This window comes from Apostichopus japonicus, chromosome 21 (genome assembly GCF_037975245.1).
Source record: "Apostichopus japonicus isolate 1M-3 chromosome 21, ASM3797524v1, whole genome shotgun sequence".
Taxonomy (NCBI): Eukaryota; Metazoa; Echinodermata; class Holothuroidea; order Aspidochirotida; family Stichopodidae; genus Apostichopus; species Apostichopus japonicus.
The window spans coordinates 10192894-10214327 of NC_092581.1; the positions used below are offsets into that span (position 1 = coordinate 10192894).

General features: G+C 38.3%; 2 protein-coding genes across 7 annotated transcripts in view; one reads left to right on the forward strand and one right to left on the reverse strand.

Annotated features, from left to right (window-relative positions):
- Positions 1-21434, forward strand: part of LOC139962747 (uncharacterized) — a 38904-nt gene that overhangs the window by 13850 nt on the left and 3620 nt on the right. For 4 of the 6 annotated variants that reach the window (XR_011791353.1, XM_071963034.1, XM_071963035.1 and 1 more), the window contains 8 exons: positions 362-965; positions 1306-1461; positions 2025-2100; positions 2592-2831; positions 3540-3701; positions 4724-4956; positions 8770-9194; positions 10453-11174. Coding sequence is in view for 5 of the 6 variants with exons in the window: in XM_071963034.1 (XP_071819135.1) it covers positions 362-965; positions 1306-1461; positions 2025-2100; positions 2592-2831; positions 3540-3701; positions 4724-4956; positions 8770-9194; positions 10453-11174 (2618 nt within the window). In the remaining variant the exon portion in view is untranslated. Of the gene's footprint in view, positions 1-361; positions 966-1305; positions 1462-2024; positions 2101-2591; positions 2832-3539; positions 3702-4723; positions 4957-8769; positions 9195-10452; positions 11175-21434 lie in introns of those variants that run through there. The other 2 variants (XM_071963038.1, XM_071963037.1) reach the window with 2 other exon arrangements.
- Positions 11183-21434, reverse strand: LOC139962748 (uncharacterized). Its single transcript, XM_071963039.1, has 3 exons — positions 19287-21434; positions 14074-15207; positions 11183-13335 (listed from the first exon to the last, which is right to left on the reverse strand). Exons 2-3 carry the CDS (start codon positions 15073-15075, stop codon positions 13057-13059), a joined length of 1281 nt encoding a protein of 426 aa, XP_071819140.1. The 5' UTR covers positions 15076-15207; positions 19287-21434; the 3' UTR covers positions 11183-13056.

The following is a 21434-nucleotide window of genomic DNA, read 5'->3' on the forward strand; positions in this document are numbered from 1 at the left end:
TTTATTAGATATATCATAAAACACAAAAAAACAAAAAAAGATTTAGAACCTGCAATACATCTTTCCTTTAGTTTCTATCGGGGTTTGTCTAATTTTGATACTCTTTGATTTCACCCCTGTGTTATTGCTCAGTTTATGATTTGACAGAACCCAGGTATTTTCATAAGGAAAATATATGAAATCTTTTCACATTGTCTGCCACAGGAAAATCCCATTAAATACAATGTTAATAAACTTTAACAGTGGAAATAATCTTTGCTCAGAATTCTTGATATGTACGAAAGACAGTAGGAGCCTTGCCTTCAGGATCCATGGTCACTATCTTATATTTTGTCGATATTTTTTCTTCTTTATGCACCAGAATCAGTGACAGAGAATGTCTTGGATTCTATTTCTGTCCACTTACCCATTGATTCCAGTGGTAAACCCGATCAGCTGATACTACCTAGGATATCATCGCCTGGATCCAGAGTCAGGGCACACACTTATGACGGTACGACAGTTGCCACGGATACATCTCATCTTCCTTCCTTTGGGATGGAAGATGTGGAAGAGGACAGCGACAGCCAGTCATCTTCCTCGTTCTCGCAGTACGATATGTACGAGAACCGGCCTCTAAAACCCCCTCAACAGGTCAAGAGTTACCTGGAACAGCTCTCAGTCGACGGCGACTCCCACGGCGAGAGAGACACTCCTACTTTGGACACAGACAGACAAGAACGTTACGAGAGAACGGATAAAGGCACGTTCGCTAACCAAAGAGCTAACCAAAAGCAGAAACCAAAACCAAAGCACAGAGGGGGGTCCAAGAATCATGAAGATGAATTGAGACACATCAAAGATGTTGCTAAGACTAAGAAGAGATTGAAAAGAGCAGTTACTCCTGATGCGGGCAGAACTGAGGCCAAAGGCCATGAGGCCAAACAGAGAGCTCGGAAACTGTCCGTTCCGGATGACCCTGGAAGGTAAATATATATATATGTCTCGTTTGATACGCAGCAAGATTTCAGGCTATTTCTCTGATAGACTAGTAATGTCAGTATTCTATCTACAATCATAACTTCAGCATTGAACATTTGAAACTATAAGGAAAGGCAGACACGTATAGGATTGTAAATGTAGCTCCATCTGGTGGCTGAGGAAGGGGTTAAACTTCCATGCATCCATTTGGGGAGAAGTATTGAGAGTCTTTTGCCTATTGTGATTCTAAAGAAATGCGAAGACGAGCATCATGTGACATCCCCTTATAACGTATCTCTGCATTGGTAACCTAAGGATCCTTTTCATATTCGTTTCTTAAACCAGTGCCTTCGAAAAAGACCATGCCGCCACTAAAATACAGGCCCTCTGGCGAGGACTCCATGCAAGAGAGAAAGATGAATCCATTTTAAATATTCATGAGACTTTAAAATCACAGAGAATGGATGATCATGTTCAATTTCTCACCATGGAACTTGAGAGGTAAATATTTTTACTTGTGTTCCTTCTCTTTTACGTAAGTTGGCCTGACGTTTCGATCCTAACAGGATCTTCTTCAAAGATCGTTTTTTTTTTTTAACCTTTGAAGAAGATCCTGCTAGGATCGAAATGTCAGGCCAACTTACTTTTACACATTCTCCTACACAGGCTCTCTAGTGGATAAGCAGTTTGCTAACAGTTTTATTTTATTTTGCCTTCTCTTTTACGACGGTAGAATCTGTTTAATTTTTCGGTGGCCAACACCCGAATTTCACAATTATTGCAACTTGCTAAAAAGTACCAGTGCTTTAAAAAAAGTCTACTTGCTAAAAAATCCTGTTCTCACCGGCATTTCACTGATAATATACTCTTTATATTTATTCACATCCCAGTTGCTATCTATGGGGTAGTGTTGAACGAACAATGAAACTTGAGATTCCTTTTTCTCTGTAGGAAGATAAGATTTATTTAAATTTTTGGTAGACTCGCCGAATCTTCTCTGCCAGGTGAGAGCCTACTGTTAACAGTCCTAATGATTCATAATGTCTTTTCTTTTCGTATTGAAGGACCAGACAACTCTATGAACAAGAGAAACATCTTAGGGTGCTACAAATGGAGGCCTTGAAACTTCTCTGGAATCAGGTGAGAGACCAACAGAAATCAAATCTCTTACTGTCCTTTAGGATAACTTTATAAATAAGTGCTAACTTTTTGAGAAATGTGATGAAGAGTAAAATAAGGACAAAAGTTCTTTTTCACTCTTTTCCATTGTTTATAATATTTCCCAGTCAGTTTTTCCATTGTTCCTTTGTTACCTATTTATTTGTATATAAACCGTAAAAAAGCCTATAGTTTTATCTTGAAATCCATTCCCTGCTGCTTTCTGGGTTGTATCAATCAAAACTGGCTTGATGCCTGGTTATACACAGTATGAAAGGTGACGCCTGAATGGGCTCCCCCGGCATAGAAATGGTAAATGTAGAGGTCCCCCACAGACTAAGAGGCTGGATAACTCAGTTGGTAGAGTGCAGGTCATTGGGCTGATATTTAACCCTACATGTATTGAACAGTGAAGAGGCTAACCCTTGTAGACCAATGTGAAAACATTTGGTATCTTCTCATCGTTTCTGCAGGTCAAAACACTGCAAGAGTGGAAACATAGCGTAGATTCAGCTAATAACAAAGAAACTAGCCGTATTCATCAAGATGAGGAATCATCTCCAGAAATGGAAACTGAAGAACATAGTGACTTGTCACAAGAGCACCATGGTCTGTCGCAAGAGCACCTTGGTGTGTCACAAGAGCACCACCGTGATCTGGCTAGGCAAAGAGAGCAACAGCTTGAACAGACATGTGACCACCTGCAGAAACAGGTAATATGAGCGATCGGTTGAGCTTTACAATTCTATCAAGTGTCATCTTTCTTTCCTCACAGTTTATGTGACCGCATGTTGTCGTTTGATTCATTCATACATAAATATGTATGCTCTCTTACTCTGTGAGTGCATTTATTCGAGCTTTCCCATACCCAATTTCCCTCTTCCTGACTGCATGCAACATTGGGAAGTCGCGATATTCATTGAGTTTATTAGTGACTTCCTTTTCCCCTCCGGCGATTTGAAGTGAGAAGCTTTATACATCAAGCTTTAGGTCAAGGTGAATGCAGTTTGCTGGTTGGCCACGCTACAGCTGCACATGTACTTTGTTGGTTATATAAATCTTGTGACAGACGTGCATAATCTCCCAAGTAAACATCTACGCCTTAGATCCCCTGGGCCTTCCACACTTTTATAGCTGTTGAATACACTGGCTTATGCTTCTTTCATTACATTCGTAGAGAACATTATATGAATTCAATGCTTGTTTTGTGAACCACATAGGAAGTGAAAAGGCATGCAAGCCAGTCTGTTTCCAAGATGAAGTGTATGTATATATTGCTGACAGTTTGTGGTCTTAACGAGACATATTGTGTATTTTGGTTTCTCTGGATTGTGCAAATCTGTATTCTTGTGGTAGCAACATATTTTTTTTTAAAAGTCAGAGTCTGTACTAATCATTTCTTGGTTAATAATTTCTTTCAGGTCTCTCGTCTGCAAGAATCCTTAGATCAGATCTCCAGTTACATTGCCACCTCTCAGATTCCTTCCAGTACGCCACTTCTTAGTTCTCAGAGTAACGAGCAAGAAATTAAACCATCGTCGGAAATAGTCTCACATCTTGAAACAGAAACAAATACCACAGAGGTGAGGTTTGTCTAAAGATAAGGCCAAAGATAAGGTCATATTGATCTCCAAATCAGTGCCCTGCTCTGCCATTTCCTCCATCCTCCCTTCTCCCTCTCTCCCTTTTACTCCTCCTTCCTTTCTCCCCTCCCTCCCTCCCTCTCCGTCTTCTTTCCTTGCCCCTTCTCCCTACCCTCTTCTTTCTCCCTTCCTTATCCTTCTTATGTTACTTCCCTCTGCTACCTTCCCTCCCATTACCCCACCCTCTCCTCCCTACCTTCCCTTCACTCCTCTCTTCCCATCCCCACTCCCTTCCCTCTCCTAGTCTCTTCTCTCTCCTACTCCACCCCACTACCTTTTCTACCCCACTCCCTTTTTTCACCTTCCTAACCTTGGATCACCCTCTTCCCTTCCCCTTCCCTCTCCTCCCTTTCTACCCCTCCTTCCTATTCTCCTCCTCCTCCTCCTTTCCTCCCAACTCCCTCCCTCCTTCCTCCCAACTGCCAATACAACAGCTGGTTATCAACTTTTCTTCTTACAATCCCTTAAACTTGGCTGTTTACATCTGCAGTATAACTTCTCACACCATTTAACACCCTTGCACCAAAAAACTATAAATTACTAGATTGTTGCATCATTTTATAGCAAATGTGTGAATTCTCAATAAAGGCAGTTACATTGATGACACATTTCTGACAGAAACCTAATATTGTCTAGGCTGTAGAACTACCACACTTTCATATTAACAGATTCATATAGCCTAGCCTATTTTGAATAGAATTATCAAGGTTGTTGGTGTATTTGATGTACTGTTTACACTAATGAATACTAACATATGACATCTGTATGTTCACATAGCATAAACTAGTGACGTTGGTGAATTTTGGGTAAAAGAAATTTATGAAACAGTTCTAGCTATTTTAACTTTTCTTGGTTTATGTATATGTAAGTAGCAGTAATCCAAGTTTTGTTGATCACCGAGTGACATAGTGCCAGATATTTTAATGTTAGATATATTTTGTTATATCATATTATTTTGTCAGGAATCCAAGAGTGTTTCCATAACGACCCCTAAGAACGTCGCGGTGTCCTGCCGTTCCTCTACCAGCGTCAGCATAAAATGGGAGCCGTCCCATTTGGTCGATGAAAATGGGTCTGCTGTAGGTGACACTGTATCTGGATACAGACTCCATATTGACCTCAGGGGTAATAAGTGGATCATGGAGGTACCTGGGACACAGACCAGTCTGGGTGGATTGGTACCTGGCACTTACAAGTAAGAACCTCTCATGCACAAAGTGGGTTTTTGTATCCAAGTTTTGTATTAACCATGAGTTTGGTATGGAATTGAATGTATTGATTTGTACAACTGCTAAAATAGAACATACAACTGGGGATATACAAGAGAATAAATAGAAATTGAATAAATTAAATAAATAGTAAACAACTACCCAGCATTTTTGCAGACCGTTATAGAAGAATATTTTACTAAAGTGGAGGAGACTTGTGAGATGTGATGGTTAAGATCAAAAGGTCAATCCAACTAAAGAAAGAGATGGAGCAGAAACCAACCACACACCCCACCCCACCCCCTCCCCACCCCAGAAAAAAGAGAAGCTTGATAGGTGTAATAATTATGCAATTAGTCAGTCTTAAACCTGCATTTAAATGGATTTAGTAATGAAGAAACCTAAATATGATTGTCCAGGGAATTCCAGTAGTTGTCTAGAGATAAGGCCAAATTGTTCTCCAAAATCATTGCCCCACTCCTCCCTTCCATCTCCCCCTCCCATCCACTCTTGTTTTCTTTTATCACCTCCATCCTTCCCAATTTTCTTCTTTCATCCCCACCCTCCTACCCATCTTCTTTCCTTTCTTCCCCTCCCTCCCTCCTTTCCTTCTTCACTCACCCTCTTACCATACCTTCCTCTTACCCACAAAGCAATAAAGTGGTATTTATAGTTCTAGAGAAAGAAACAACTACTTTACAGAAAAAAATTGTTGCATGTATTGAGAATTGATCAAACTTTAATATTTTTCTTACTGATCTTAGAAATCTTGTCTGATTCATTCTTGCTTTAAAAATTCAAATTTGTAGGTTAACTCAAATGTTGGGGAGAAAAGGAACAATATGGTCAGACCTTATTTCTGGAATTCATGACAAAGTCATATATATGGCAGTGACTGGGTTTAGAATGTTGCCCGTCTCATTTGATGGGGTTTTAGTTAATTCAAGCTCAGTTGAATCAAGTTAAAGTGGGTTTTTAGGGCGGGATGGTATGGAAGATCATCAAAAGTACAACAGAAAATGCAAGAAAGTTTTAAATCTTGGTAAAACAAGTTAAGTGATGTGTGTATATTTGTGGGTGGGGAGGGAGTGGGAAGGGAGGGAGGGATGTAACCAAAAATATGTCTATTGGGTAACTTCAGTCCCACTGCTTGAGGTCACATATAATCAAATGAACAGATTAGGAAGTTATCATTGTAGCAGGAGCTTCGGCTATTAAATATCTTCCATCTTTTATCAACTTATTTGATGCATTTCCCCTTGTCCGTGTGTTAATAGGTAGATTTGGATTCTGGCAATGAAGATTGCAGATGAGATTAAATTACCCAGAAATGAGTTGGTTCCTTGTATTATTGTAGTGGATGTCCCACTTATTGTGCCAAGGGATATTTTCCAGTGTGTTGATTTTTCTTGGCAAACAATGCACAAACAATTCACATGCAAGGTGTTAGTGATAATTCCTCATTTTACTGTGACAGAAATTCACCCAAACTTGAATTTATTCTTCATAATTAAGTGGTCCATCCCATCCCACTTGTAAATTGTCACACCAATGTAATTTTTTTTCAAACTGTTAATATTTGAAAAACAATTGATCTGTCAAAAAAACCAGAACAAGTGACAGTCTCTTGTTGGTCAAATGTGACAGGTTGCACTTTTGGTAGCCTAACATCCACACTATAAATTCATTACGAAGGTTACAGGAACCTTTAGAGTCCTTGGAGATCAGTGACAACCTGAAAGAACAAATCTCTATGGTGTCACAGTTCAAGGATGAATCAAGTAAGGTGTTGTTAAGTGATGTTAGAAAAAAGCATCAGAAAATAAAAAGCAACCTTCAATACTTCACAGGCCATGTTCTTAGGCAGTGTCCACAGGAAGTTGTTTATGGCAAATTGTGACCTATTTCTTAGTGGTCAGTTGGAAGTTAGTAACAAAATTTGGAGAGTATGTTAGTAACATTAGTAAGACAAATAATAAATTAAGAAACCATCAATACTTCACAGGCCATGATGTGAGACCGTGTCCACAGGAAATAGTTTATGGCAAATTGTGACCTATTTCTTAGTGGTCAATTGGAAGTTAGAAACAAAATTCAGAGAGTATGTTAGCAAAATTAGTGAAACGAAAAATAAAATAAGAAACCATCAATACTTCACAGGTCATGTTCTTAGACCGTGTCCACAGGAAGTAGATTTTGGCAAATTGTGACCTATTTCTTTAGTGGTCAATTGGAAGTTAGTAACAAACTTCAGAGAGTATGTTAGCAACATTAGTGAAATGAATGTTTGTCTTGATCTTTACTATCTCATAATATGGCCATTAGAAGAAGACATACAACAAAGACCTCAAATAGGCAAGGGGATGGAACCCGTATAATTTCCTTTTGTCCATCGTTACTCCTTACAGGCACTCTACATTGCAATTAATTTGTGTTTTGTCACTTAGAATGTGTGAGATTAAACAGTGACTAAAATGCTCCAGAAAACTTCTAGAAAGTTCGCAGGCTAAAATATGTCTGATCTTAGGTACTTAAGTAACAAACCCAGACAAGTTTTCATATGCTGTGGTTATTTACACTGGTAATAGTTTTTAAACAGTTTGCTCAAATCTAAGGAAACGAGGCCAAACATAAAGTTTTTGCTTTTCTGTAATAATTTATAACTGTTCATAGAAAATGTAAACGGCTATTTTCAAATTTAATCTTTAATGTCCTTAGGATGGGATGGAAACAACGTATGAAGTGGGGATCTCACAAACCTAGTGTAACATTTTTGGATGTTTGGCAAAATGAGTGTTCTAATCGTTGTCCTTGGACGTTCCCTTTAATTATCTTTGAATAGATTATATCCCACAAACATTCTACTTTTTTCCTCTCTTTGGTCGCCAGTATTTGGTGTATATAAGTGTTCACACACTGTTGTGCGTCATTGACAGCTGTGGATTAAGTTCACTGCTTTCAAGGTCTTCGATATCAGATGGAATTGTTGATTTGAACAATCTGAAGGCCAAATTGGACAAAAATAACCAAAAAGAAATTAAAATAATTCTGTCCCCTTGCTTCCCAGATTTGGTGGGGCACGGAAATGTTTTCCAAATAGTTATTTGTGCTTCTATGATTGGGTAGTAATTAATGGATGAAATGTGATCAAAATTATTTTGCTGAATTACCATGTTGCTATTCTAGAAGTCGACGGATTAAATCTTAAGTTTTAATAAATAGCACGCTCATGTGTTAGCAAATGGTCTGCATGTTAAAATTTGTGAAAAAATATTGCTTGTCTTCGTTGTTGCATCATAGAGTGGTCATTACTGTCCATGCCGGATATAAATGCAAAGGTTGTTGTACTTATCAGTGTGAAAAGGGTCAACAGTGTAATGTTGTAGGAAATCATCCATTTCAAATCATATAGAAAATGAAGAATATAAAAAAAATCTTTTTGGTATATCACTCAGCTTCATAGATTGTACCATATCTCGGAAATGAAATATTCTTCTTTTTTCATTTTATTTGGGAAAATTTATTACACATTGACAAATTTGTTTAATTTCTGATTTAAACAGGTATGGTTATTATCATGATTTGTGGAGTGGGGTTGGTTGGGAAAGTTGTGGTGAGGTGGGGAGGAAGGGAATTAAGGTGGTGAGTTATATTTTTTTTCAAGTATCTATGATTTAGAAGATGGCTTGAGTAATAACTAGGTGATATGGTGTGTTCCCTTTGCTGGTCAGTTGTATCGGTCATTTAATTATAACCTCTTCTTTCATCATCCTCCTTTGTTTTTATTAATCCTTTCAAAGGTTTGCTGTATCTGCCTTCACATCAGAGCTTGCCTCAAGTCTATCCCCATGGGTCGAAATCAACTTGCCCCAATCACCTGCTGACGACAGCGATCAAACTTTACATAACCCAGAAAGAGAAAGTCCTCAAAGTGACGATGTTTCTGAAGCCGAATCCAAATCCAGAAGTGTCGCTTCTCATCGAAACGATACCAACGCAAGACTACACCCAGAGGAGTTTAATGTAGGGGATAATATGCAGAGGTCAAAGGTTACTGACGACAGGTCATCAAAGTCTTCTGAAGATGGTAACGGTGTTGCTACGGCAGAAGACCAGCAACAGAGACAGGATGGGAGGCGTGAGGTTGTAAGCAACATTGCAAGAGAAATGAGTTTGGAGATTATCGAGAGTCTCTTGAATAGCGTACTCACGGAAAGCCAGCAAGGTAAAAACATGTATAAAAAATTATTTCAGATCTATATATAACTCAACCCCTCCCCCTCCTCCCCTCCCCCGCCCCATTTGCTTTCAGCTTTCCTTTCTCCTCACCCCTAGTGCTAATACATGGTATTATTTGGCTGTATTAGTTTCACAACAGGTGGTCAACAGTCCAAAAAATGTGGTTACTTTGCAAATCTGATATGAACCTTGATAGGCTAGGTCAACAATACTACCATCTATGTCAATACAAGCCTAGCCCTAACTTACATATAAAAGTGTTGCCTGAAATCTACGGTTGCTGACAATTAATTGGGCTAAATTTCAACTAAAACTGTATCATTTTGTGGGCGAGAAGGAATACTTCAAAAGTGCTTTGTATCCCCTTTGTACAATAGTGGTGCTCTGACAGAAAGGGCAGAGAGTTCCAAGACTCTGATGGAATAGTTGAGGGTTCCAAGACTCTGATGGAAGGGCTGAGGGTTCCAAGATTCTGCGGAATAGTTGAGGGTTCCAAGATTCTGCAGAAAGGTTGAGGGTTCCAAGATTCTGATGGAAGGGTTGAGGGTTCCAAGATTCTGATGGAAGGGTTGAGGGTTCCAAGATTCTGATGGAATGGTTGAGGTTTTCACGTTTTGACGGAAGAGTTGAGGGTTCCAAGATTCTGCCGAAGGGTTGAGGGTTCCAACATTCTGATGGAAGGGTTGAGGGTTCCAAGATTCTGATGGAATGGTTGAGGTTTTCAAAACTTCTTGGTGGGAATGCTAACAGAGCTGCTTTAATTTATTTGATCAGTTCTGTGTTCCATTCCTCTCTTAGAACATTTCATACATGTCTAGTCTTTTGCGCAAGTCCAGCTCATGCAGCTGCGTAATTACTTTGAGACCCATTTTTACCGGCAGGCCATTTTTGTTTTAGTCGCAGAGGTATTTATCACTGTGTAAACAGACTTGTAATGTAACATGGTATAACTCCATTCCTTCTGTGCATCATCTTTAAATAACGGATGAGAGAAGGAAACAAAATGAATTTTGATGTTACAGGCGATGCAAAGGAACTACTATCAATCCTTGGTACAGTACCATTTCAGGACCACGTTTAGCTTTCTTTTGATTAGTAATAATTACTCCCATTTTTTTAATGTGTCTTTCATGACTTGTCTGCATTCTGCACCCTCACATGACACCAATTTTCTTTTTTGCCTTGGCACCATTTTCTTGCACCCACGTTGCTGTGATTGTTCCTCCGGTTGGTTCCTTTCACAGGCCTGTCTGTCTCTTCACAGAGCAGTCCTCTCGAGGAAAGTAGACTCAAGGGACCGATTCCAATGTTAACTATCAATCAAGATAGCGAATCCATTCAGTTGAAGCAAAACTCTTCTACCGAAAGCGAAAACTCTCTGCTTCAGAGTGTCGTCCTTGATTCCGATAGCGATGAAAATGGGGACCGGTTTCAGACCAAAAAGCTTTTTAACAACGCCGGAGGGAATTTACCCGAAGCGAACCACGAGGAATCATCAGTGAGATGCGAATCAAGAAGAATAGATAGCCGAGGTAAGGGGTTGATGACGACGGCGATGGCACAGAAGAAGTCTAACCAAACTAAAATTGCTGCAACGTTTAACCTGAGTGACTCTTATAATGAAAGTGAAGGTTCTGAGGATATAACTGAAATATGTAAAAAGGTTGTCCCTCTGAATGCCCAAGGAACTTCCAAGTCCAAGACGGACGATTATCAGGGATGGTCGAGAGGTGGAGTAACGGATGGTACATTTGGTACGTTGTTACCAATCGAGAAACTTATCCAGAGTGAAACGTCTTACCAAGAGAAAGAGGTCGACGATGTATTTGGAGGCTCCAAGGAGGAGGAGGAGGAGGAGGTAGGCTCTGGGAGGCTGGACCCAGATCAGACCCAACTGAGACGGAATCAACCGAAGAAAGGAGTCATCCCAGCCGCGAAACAAAAGACGAAAAGTGGTGAAGACAAGGTGAGGAGTGTTAAAATTATATCTTTTCTGAATAAGAATGGCAAACTTTTCCCGGCAGGGTTGACAAAGAATTTTTATTTTCAACCATCTCCAGGGAGATAGTATTGTTCACTTCTCTGTATTTAACCAAGTTTTCAAATGAAATTTGTCCATGGAACTGTCTGTGATAGAAAAAATTCAGGCAAGAGTACCGCCAAACAAGGTGCATGAATCATTTGACTACAACACATGAGAAAGAAAAAAACATTGAAACAGCTTGCTTGGAGGATTATTGAATGTTTTACAGTTATATATTTTCTCTTATACTTACTTTGTGCTATGTCACATCCAATTATTGCAAGAAACAATTAATTTGAAAAATGTATATCTTTTCCCATTATATTAACTTACCAAAAAAAAAAGAAAAAACCCACCATCCCTTCCTTTCCACAGCTTGAGAACAAATAATAGATCAAAACTAAATATGGAATAGTATAGTTATTAATTCGAAATCAAATCAAATTCAAATGAAATATTAGCGCATGTAATGCAACGTTAAATGACAAGCTAAAGTGAATAGTACTTGAATAGACTTTATGAGCATTCAAGTATGAATATTCATTAGATTCAAAGGAGATTAATCTACAATAATTCTCACTGGCTTTAATAATATAGTACATTATGATGGAAGAAGACTTCATGGTTCAACTTTCCAAAGCAGCAAGAGCAAATTTTTTTGAAGGATTTTCTTTTGGTTGCCCCTCAGACAACCAGGTGTTGTATTTGTTTGTCTTTGGATGTCCAAAAGAAATGTAGCGAAATGAAAGTGACCAGTATGTCACATTGTAGGAGAGATGTGTAGATTTGATGAATGAAGCACCCACTGTATGTACCCATGAGAGTTCTGTAAATACAAGTATTAAGCATACTTTACTTGCATTGGTATCACCCACCTACTGGATGTACCCATTAGAGTTCTGTAAATTATACAAGTACTAAGCATGCTTGCATTGGTATCACCCACCTACTGTAACCCCAAAACTACAAAGTGTAGTCACAGTTATGTGTGAATAGTTGGAAGAATTACGACGATTTATTACTGAAAGTAGCCTTCTGTGTTTCATGAACAACTTTACCCAACTTATTTAGTAGTAATCAAATTAACATGGCAATTAATCAAGTTACGGCATACTTCCTCAGAGACTCTTTTCCCCCAAGTTTGCAAACTTATTAAAAAGTCCGTACTTAATTAAAGAGCAAAAAAACACAGTTAACAAACTGCTTATCTACTGCAAAATGGCCTGTGTAGGGTAGATATGTTAAAGGGAGAGATCCCTATGTTTCTACCCTCGCAGGATTCTTCTTGGAAGCAGGCATGAGCTTTTCCGCGGATTCGCGGAATATCCCGTGATTTCTCTTCTACCTTGGGGACAAAAACTATTATCCTAACACACTGTAGCATAAGCAAACTGGAGCCTATACCGCAATTTTTGCAAAGTTCTGTGATATATTTTTTACAAAGGGCTCATCCCTGTTGTACAGTAAGAAGCAATTGGATCTTTCAATTCAATTAATGAGTTTGGATTTGAATTTCTCAACTTTGCCATCACCAAGACACTCTCCATTACTAACAAGAATTCACCACATGCAAACTAATAAATTGGAAAGTTTCCAATTATGTTTTATTCTTAACTTCAACTTTTAACTTCACTAGTCAAGTTAACTAACAACACTTGTTATTTATTTGTATGTAGTAACATCAACAATTTATCCAAAATATCAACAACTCAAAAATTTTGATTGAAAGCAACAGTGTCTTAAAACTGTAAAAAGGGGAGTTAATTCCTTTAAGCTATAGAGGATTAAGTGAGATCCTGGTACTGACGATACCGTACAGCTTGATCTATCTACTTCCACCCGGTGGTGGTGTTGTTGGAGCTACGGTAGTACCGGCCACCTCGGCTGCAGTGCCAGCCACCTCGTCAGCAGTGATGAGATAAGCTGCACAGCTCTCTACTTTTATGAAGGATTCCTGAACCGGTGCGTTAGGATCTTGTAGGTCGACCACCATCGCTGGGACCTCCCGAAATCGTATCCTGCATTCCACGTTACCCTGGGCGGGGGAGAGAGCGTAGAGGCATTTCTCCTCCTGGAACCATTGTTGTTGGCCGTATTCTGGGAACTAAAATTTCAAAGGAAATGGATTTTGAACGACGACTCGTGAACCGGATGGCTTAAACAATCCCATCGATTGATCGATAAATCAATCGCTAAATGACAACGTACAAAATTGGGAATCTTTGGGTCGCTGTGCAACACTAGGATGTATTGCATTTAGAGAAAGCTTGACACAAGGTCCCACATGGCAAGCACAACATGTACAACATGTAACATACATTGACCTGGGGGGATTCAGGCTCTGATAGTAAGCTGGTGTTACAGTATGTTTAGCATATATTTGTAGCTGAAGATAACATTCAGTGACAAGAGGCCTCCTACTGTACGTTAAAAGTAGCTTTTATCAATTTGGTGAGGTCAGCAATGTTTCATAACCTATTGAGTAAGTTTTCATTTGAATAAGATTGCACTGAAGTTACTGAACCCATTGAGATTCAGTTCTCTAGTATAACTAGTTTTTTGTGCTTTTTGATTTTTTTTTTGTACACCAAATAAGGAAGCAATAATTGAGATAAAAATTAATGAAATTGAGTGAATCATCAAGAGATTGTCAGTACAATTTACTTCATTCCAAACATGGAATGATTATATAAGGTAATAGTGTCCATACAGTGTTTATTGAGGTTCAAGTTTTTTGTTACAAATTAAACTGGCCAAAAGTGGTCTAACCTTTTGTGGATTGTACCATTTACCAAAGAACTCCTCAACCCCCCCCCTCCCCCAAGAAAAGAGTTTCCCTTACCTGAGTGACTTGGACCAAATTTCCACTTTCATCATATCCTAATACCATGGCCGTCCAAAACTTTGAAGTAGGACAAAGCTCTAAGGACTCGGCCGGCTTTGGGTCTTCTCTCTTCTGTCTGTCGACGTTCCTCCTGTTTCTCGACATCTCTGTCATCTTCTCCACGCTGGTTTCGATTGCTTGAAGGTATCGCTGGTAGAGTCTCTCTTGGAAGGAATCGTCCGATGATTCGTCGTACTTTATACTCGAAGATTCTTTGCGGAGGAAAGGATTCGTCCTCCTCCTTCCAACATTAGATCTAAAGAAGTCTTTGGTTCTATGGGTCAAGTTTTTCTTGGGGTCCTGGCTTGCCATTCCTCCTCTGTTCCTTACCAATTTTCTTTCCATACCTGGCCTTGACTGATGGGGACGATAAGACTTCACCCATCGTCTTCTCCTCCGCCTTGACTCACTTCCGGGACTTGAACTCTGGCTGCTTGGACTTGAACTCTGGCTGCTTGAACTTGAACTCTCCCCCAGTGGGAAGTGAACTGTAAAGGATTTGAGGCTGTCTTCAATTTCACGGTAAGCCAGCCATCTCTCCATGAACTCCTCTTCGAGGGCCTGGAGTTCGTCCGAGCTGTAGTTACTCTCCGGTTTGATGTCATTGATCTGTTGCTCTCGCGGTAGGTGCGACCTCTGGTGAAAGTAACCTCTGTTGCCGACCAGAAGTTGCTTGACCTGTTCGTCGGTAAACTTGACCATCTCCATCGCCCGGAGGTCCTCGTAAGTGTTCATCATCTCGGGAGTGTCCTCCAAGGCATTGATGAACTGCTTACATCCCTTCAGATGCTGTATCTGTTGCTTGTTCAGGTAGACCTCCGAAATGTTAGACGTGCTGTTGTCGCAGAAGTAGTAACAGACAGCATCCAATTGTAAATCCTCATCGTTGCTCAATGCGTCATAGCTAAAAGTCATAAGGATTAGGAGAGAAATAGTCGCTGGAGAAAATAGATTTGCCATGGAGGATTTCGGAGATACAGGGACACCGCTTAGATAAGATCAACCGTCAGTTGGGTGTTTTTGGTAGAGCTGGAACTCATCGTCATCTCTATGGTTAGTTTAGTCTGTTCTGGTGGTGGTCGTCTTTGATATCTTAAATGAGATAAATACAGAAAGTATCTGATCATTTTCTTCAATTCCTTGGCGTAGGGCAAATGGAATGTTATAGATGTGATGGTGATGGTATGTGTGAGTGAGTGTATCTACTGTTTGTGTGATACCCAAACATGTAAACACGATCAGTAAACAAAAAATCACTTCTTGGTTCTTAATACTTGGTATCTAAAGTACAGCAGACCCACTTAGGGAGTACAAGAACTATTTCAAAACTGGTGGAGTTTCTAAGGTCATTGGAGGTCAACAAAGGGCAGAATCTGAAGAAAACCCTTGTAAAACACAATAACTGCAAAATGAGAGCTTAGGTTGAACTTCATAAATAGTATGCAGACCCTCCCTTGATGGAGCATGTATTGGGATTGGAGGACTTCAAGTATGGTAGAAGGTCTTTATAGGTCAACAGAGGGATAAGCTTACTGCATTTGCAAAGCAGGGATGAAGTTACTTCATGCCTGGTAATCATATATCTACCCTAGTAAGTACAAGTACTTGATGACTCGAAAAATAAACGGCCAACAGTTGACGACAAAGTTTGGGTGCAGTGTTTATACTGTTGAATGTTCTCATACAAACTGTGGCAATGAATCACTATTGACAGAACTTGGCTTTCTGGTCTCATCTTCTTAGTTTCTGTTTATACATGGGATGGAAAGAAAAATACTGCAAAGGGAGTACATTTTTTTTGGCCGACAAAGGTTAGGAAATATTGAAACGGTTTTGTGAAGGTTTAGACTTCAATGGTTTTTCTTGAAATAATCTTTGACTAGTCTTGAGCAGTAGGCTAACTACTTACATTTCAAGAAAATACAAATGCTAGGGTTCAAAGGTCATCAGTATATTGAACCTTAAAGTTTTAGCAAGATGAAAAGAACTAGGGATTTTCAAGAGTACTTTTGAAGTCCTGGTGCTCCATATTATCACCAGACAGTGAGGAGTATTAAACTAGGTAATTACATGTCTCATTATGGGTTGGCATTTTTAAGGTGGGCAGAAAAAAATCATAAATGCATGTTCAAATTTTTTGGTGGCCATTATCTGACTTTCTAGCATATTGGGACTAATACTGATGACCTTTAAGTAAGCATCCCCACCCCCTTCCTCCACCCCCTCCCCGCCCTCAGTGAAGTCAGCTCCCTTTTCTCTGGCTGGTTCTTATTTGATATTAAATATGTTGAGAAAACATTTGGAGGAAATATATAAACAAAACAAAATTGAGCTCAATAATCTTAGTTTTAAACAATTTCCCCACTTCAGAACAGATCACGAAGGAAACATTTCATAATTGCAGTCGATCGATTTATCAATCGCCAATAAGTGAGGTTATGGTCGAGAAAAGTCTTTCAGAATATGAAATTTAAAGAAAGCCCAAATCCAGCACTTGGAGAAAACAATGTATTTATAAAGAAATGCATCTCTACCTGTCTTTCAAAAAAGCACTGCAAATAATGTAGGCTACATAAAGGTAATTGTCACGCTAGTGTTATAGCTGTAGAACGCAGTGGCATGAAGCAATCTATGGAATTTTTGCCCCAAAACGAAGTGGATTTTCTCCACGTTCCAATACATTTTAGAGGGAAAAAAGACGCATTTTGTCTTTTATGTACATTAGCTGGTTTAACCATTCCTATAATAAACCAATCCGGTTATAACGGCTAATGAATGTACATCATTGGTGGTGCTATGATGGAGCATTCCATTCCTGTTAGGGGATATCATCAAACCCTGCATAATGAGTTGAATTTACCACATTCTGGTCGTAGAGTAATTAGACTTTAAATACTGTTAAACAAAACATTAAATTCAGATCACTCTATAGTCCACTGAAATTAAGCCACTGTCTAGTTGGTACTTTAAAAAAAACTTGAAAATTTTTTTTTTAAAAATTGAATCGTTAAAACGTACATTTTAAAGCTTCTGTATTTGGACTCCCTTATATTCATTAGCAGACAAAATTATTTTTAATAAAATCATTACTGATTATTGTGCTTTATTTTTCCGGACTTCATTTGGTGATAAAAATCTGGGAAGGTTTCTTAGTTTGATCAATTGCCAGCTCGTATTAAGTTAGCACCTGTTGGTAATTGCTTGATTATATTGCCAGAAACTCATGAATGATCAGTTTCAACCTTCCCCCTCCCCTCCCCCTGCAAAGTTGTTTTCAGATGATCCTTAGACACGTTCTGTAATCCGGGAGTACTTAAAACTTATTTAAAGCAACAAGTGATTATTATTATTATTAAACATAATTGCCTGGAAATTTGCAGACTGTGTGGAAGAAGATGACTTTCAAACTGCCACAGACCAACACCTTTTATTGTTCATAAAATTACTCATACCCTTTGTTTTCATATGTATAACTTTTTATTGAGGTCAGAAATTCCTGTGATAATCAATCAACATTTGTGGATGTAAAGTCTAATTGACCTTAAGAACTGTAGCATCTGTTGCCATTTCCTCTGACTTGTATGAAATGGTGTAAACTAAGTGCATTGCACCCTGTAATTGAAGAGGAAATGGCTCTATGGTACTTGTGTTTTTTTTAAATCACCATGGTAATCAATCATGTGATAATGTAATAGGTGTTTGTTACATAAATATTCAATTTTAGTTCTATTTAGCCAGCTTCTCAGTGTTCAAATTCTAAAGTGATTTGCTTGAAATTTTCCAGACTTATTCAGATTATTATTGTTAAAATAAAATAGATTAGACGGTGTAAAAAACAAATTTTTATGTTTGCTGAAAATGGTCTCAAAGTTTAACAAAAGAAACTTTGTATAAAAAGCACTTTTGAAGCATAAATTTGTTCTATGTAAGTTACTGTAGGTTAAAGAGGCGTAATTTATATGCCAGGTTATATATTTACTACAACAGTACTGGGGCTGTATGATAAATGTTGATATAAATATATTTAAATAATTAACTGATAAATCAGTGTTTAATACAAGTACAGTACACCAAGATTCACACTAACAGGCATATGAAAGTCAGTATTTTCAGTTGGTGAAATAGTGAAAAAAACAAATTTTTATGTTTGCTGAAAATGGTCTCAAAGTTTAACAAAAGAAACTTTGTATAAAAAGCACTTTTGAAGCATAAATTTGTTCTACTGTATGTAAGTTACTGTAGGTTAAAGAGGCGTAATTTTTATGCCAGGTTATATATTTACTACAACAGTACTGGGGCTGTATGATAAATGTTGATATAAATATATTTAAATAATTAACTTATAAATCAGTGTTTAATACAAGTACAGTACACCAAGATTCACACTAACAGGCATATGAAAGTCAGTATTTTCAGTTGGTGAAATAGTTTGCAAAATATGTGAAAATTTTGGAAGAAAGTTAGTGTTACTTCCATAACGTTAGAAATTGACAATTCAACCTGATTCCCCAAATTCGCAAGATTCTATATTCTACTCATTTGCATGGCAGGAAAATTGAAAATGTTGCATGGTAACAACTCATCGAATGTCATCCCGTCCAATAAACATGTAAACATGTTCCTCCTAGACGGTGGTACTGCCACCAAAGATCAGGAACATATTCCTCTGAATCTGGCAATTGATGAGGCAGTTACTAATATTCAGACAGAGTATTAGGAGTGGGAACGTTATCACTTCAATGAATCCATGTACCTTTTTGTCTGAGTGAACCGGTAAAAAACCAAAAAGTAAAAAAAAAAAATTAAACAAACTGATATTCAAGTTACAAAAATAGACAAAGAAAAGGAATAAATTAAAGTCCTCTCCCTGACAAATTGTAAATAGAATTAAGTAATACTATTCTTACTGATGATAACTGAAAATATGGATTTATTAAGATGTGTTAGCTTTTTAGGTGAAAGTAGGAATGTTTGATAATGATAAACACTATAAAAAACATCTTACTATATACAGTATATTAGCATGCATAATGTAATACAAAACAATATAGTAACTTGATATTTGAACATAATGCATGGCCTGATTTATAGGCCCTATCATCATAATCTGTTTTCCTTGCATGTATGGAGGACGATACAGTAAATGTCGTGTCCAAGTAGACGTGTCTTACCTGAGGTCAGCTAATTATTTAATCCTCGCTCTCTGGATATCCCGGTCTCTTGACTCGTATAAGTCCAGAATTAGTCACATGTAAAAATTTACAGCAGATAGTGATTAAAAGCCTCGATACAAGCTATAAGTGATCCCTGAATACGTTTTGCTTTCACTCCCCTGTTTTTCTCCCCCCTCTTCAAGTCAAACACTCCTGTACAGTAGCAGCTGTCGTCGTTTTTTTGGCGAAATAACGGGGCATTCATAGATAATGGAAAACGTGAGAGATTATTGATGTATCTGTTGATGCAAAATAATTCACAGTGATCTTTGTTTAAAGGGGTGTAGAAGGGGGCATTAAATTATATATATCAAACAGGTTAGTGATCTACAGTACTGTATGTTTATATATGTATGTGTGTGTTATGCCCCAGCTCATCAACATAAAACTATGTCAAAACAGGGGGGTCGGGGGGGGGGCAAGGAGTGGACTTTGTCACTTTAATTCATCCATACCTTTTAGTCTCAGTGAATCTGGTACAAAACCGAAAAGTTAAAAAAAAATTAAACAAAACTATTTGGAAAGTTTTCAGAAATCTAAAACCTGGTCAGTGCTTCGTTTTACCTTGTACTTACTTACTGCCCATTATGCCTCCTGGCACATAGGGCAGCAACAACCTTCCATAATTCTTTGCCAAGTGTTTTTTGGACGTCCCCTCTTTCGTTTGCCTTCTGGTGTTCCAGTGGAGGGCTGTTCATGTGATGTCATCTATGTTCTTTCTCATTACATGTCCGATCAATCTCCACCTTCTTCTCATGATACGATATATATACAAATTAGAGTCAATGCGCTCTTAAGAATCCCGCAAGGCGAGACATGCCTTGTAGGCGAGATACTCGAGCGCTAAATAAACGGACCCTTCATCGGGTTCGACTGGATTTGCCGACAGTATTTCCACAGACATGGAACTTCTGTGCGATTATCCAGTACATACCACCAAATCTGCCTCGCAGATCTGTGTAGGCTGAGGAACCTTTGCAAATTTGGTTGAAAAGGAAATTTTTGTCACACATTTAAGTCTTACTACAGTATATCATGAGAGATGTTTCATTTTTTTCCACAAAGTAACACATTTTTGCAGATAAAGTTCTGTAAATTGTTATTAGGTACTTAGGTACTGAACTGCAATGGTTTAAATTACTTTGTACATGTAACTGTAATCACATGAGTTCACACAGGCTATGGCATGCAAGATTACACAGTAATACCATCTAATATCCCTTATACTATTTTATCTACACATGTTTCTAAATGCCTAAACTTTACCTACCAGCTGATGCAACATGTATGTATGAATGTATTTTAGATCTCGCGAAGAAGCCATCATTGGCTTATCAAAGCCGCAAGCTGACCGAAGTCAGTCTCTTACATTCATATTTAACATTGGAAATTTGATGGGATGGTCGTCTTCTTTTGGGAACAATGAAAATCTCATAAATTAAGCTTTGTGCTACAAAGCAATATTTTGTGATGAGAAACATGACTCTGTGGTCGAGTTTGTTGGAGAGGGGAGAAACCAATTATATTTGTGATTACTGCAGAAACAAGTTTCTTTGATAGTTGCAGAAGAGGGGCTTAGGAGAGGGGCAAATGTTCCATTACCCTGTGAATTAAGTACAGTACTGTGTCTTTGAATAAACAGTATCAAGGCAGTGGAGGTAAAGCAAGTTAATATCAACACATTTCGTCTACTTTATAATAGAAATATAGCTATGAAAGTATGCAACCTTGATAACACATTCTCATATTTTAATTTTCCAGGTACAACGCCCCACACCTAGTTGGTTATATTAAAGCTGACACCAAGAATGTTGGGAACTTGAATCCAACATTCATGGAATGGCCTTGCATAATTTTCTTTAATTAATGTTTCCTTCAATAGAGAACCTTGTCCTCAACTTATTTTCAGGCACCTGCACTTGTCCCCTAACAACGTTAATTTCTGTGACACTTTATCGTAGGAAACTTTTCTAAAGTTTTAAATGTTCATCTTTGTACAATTTGCATAAAATATTTTTAAGGAAATCACACATTTTGCATTATCAGTGATAGTTCAAGCACAGGCAAATTTCAAGTATTTACTTCTTTTCTCTCTTACCTGTCTCC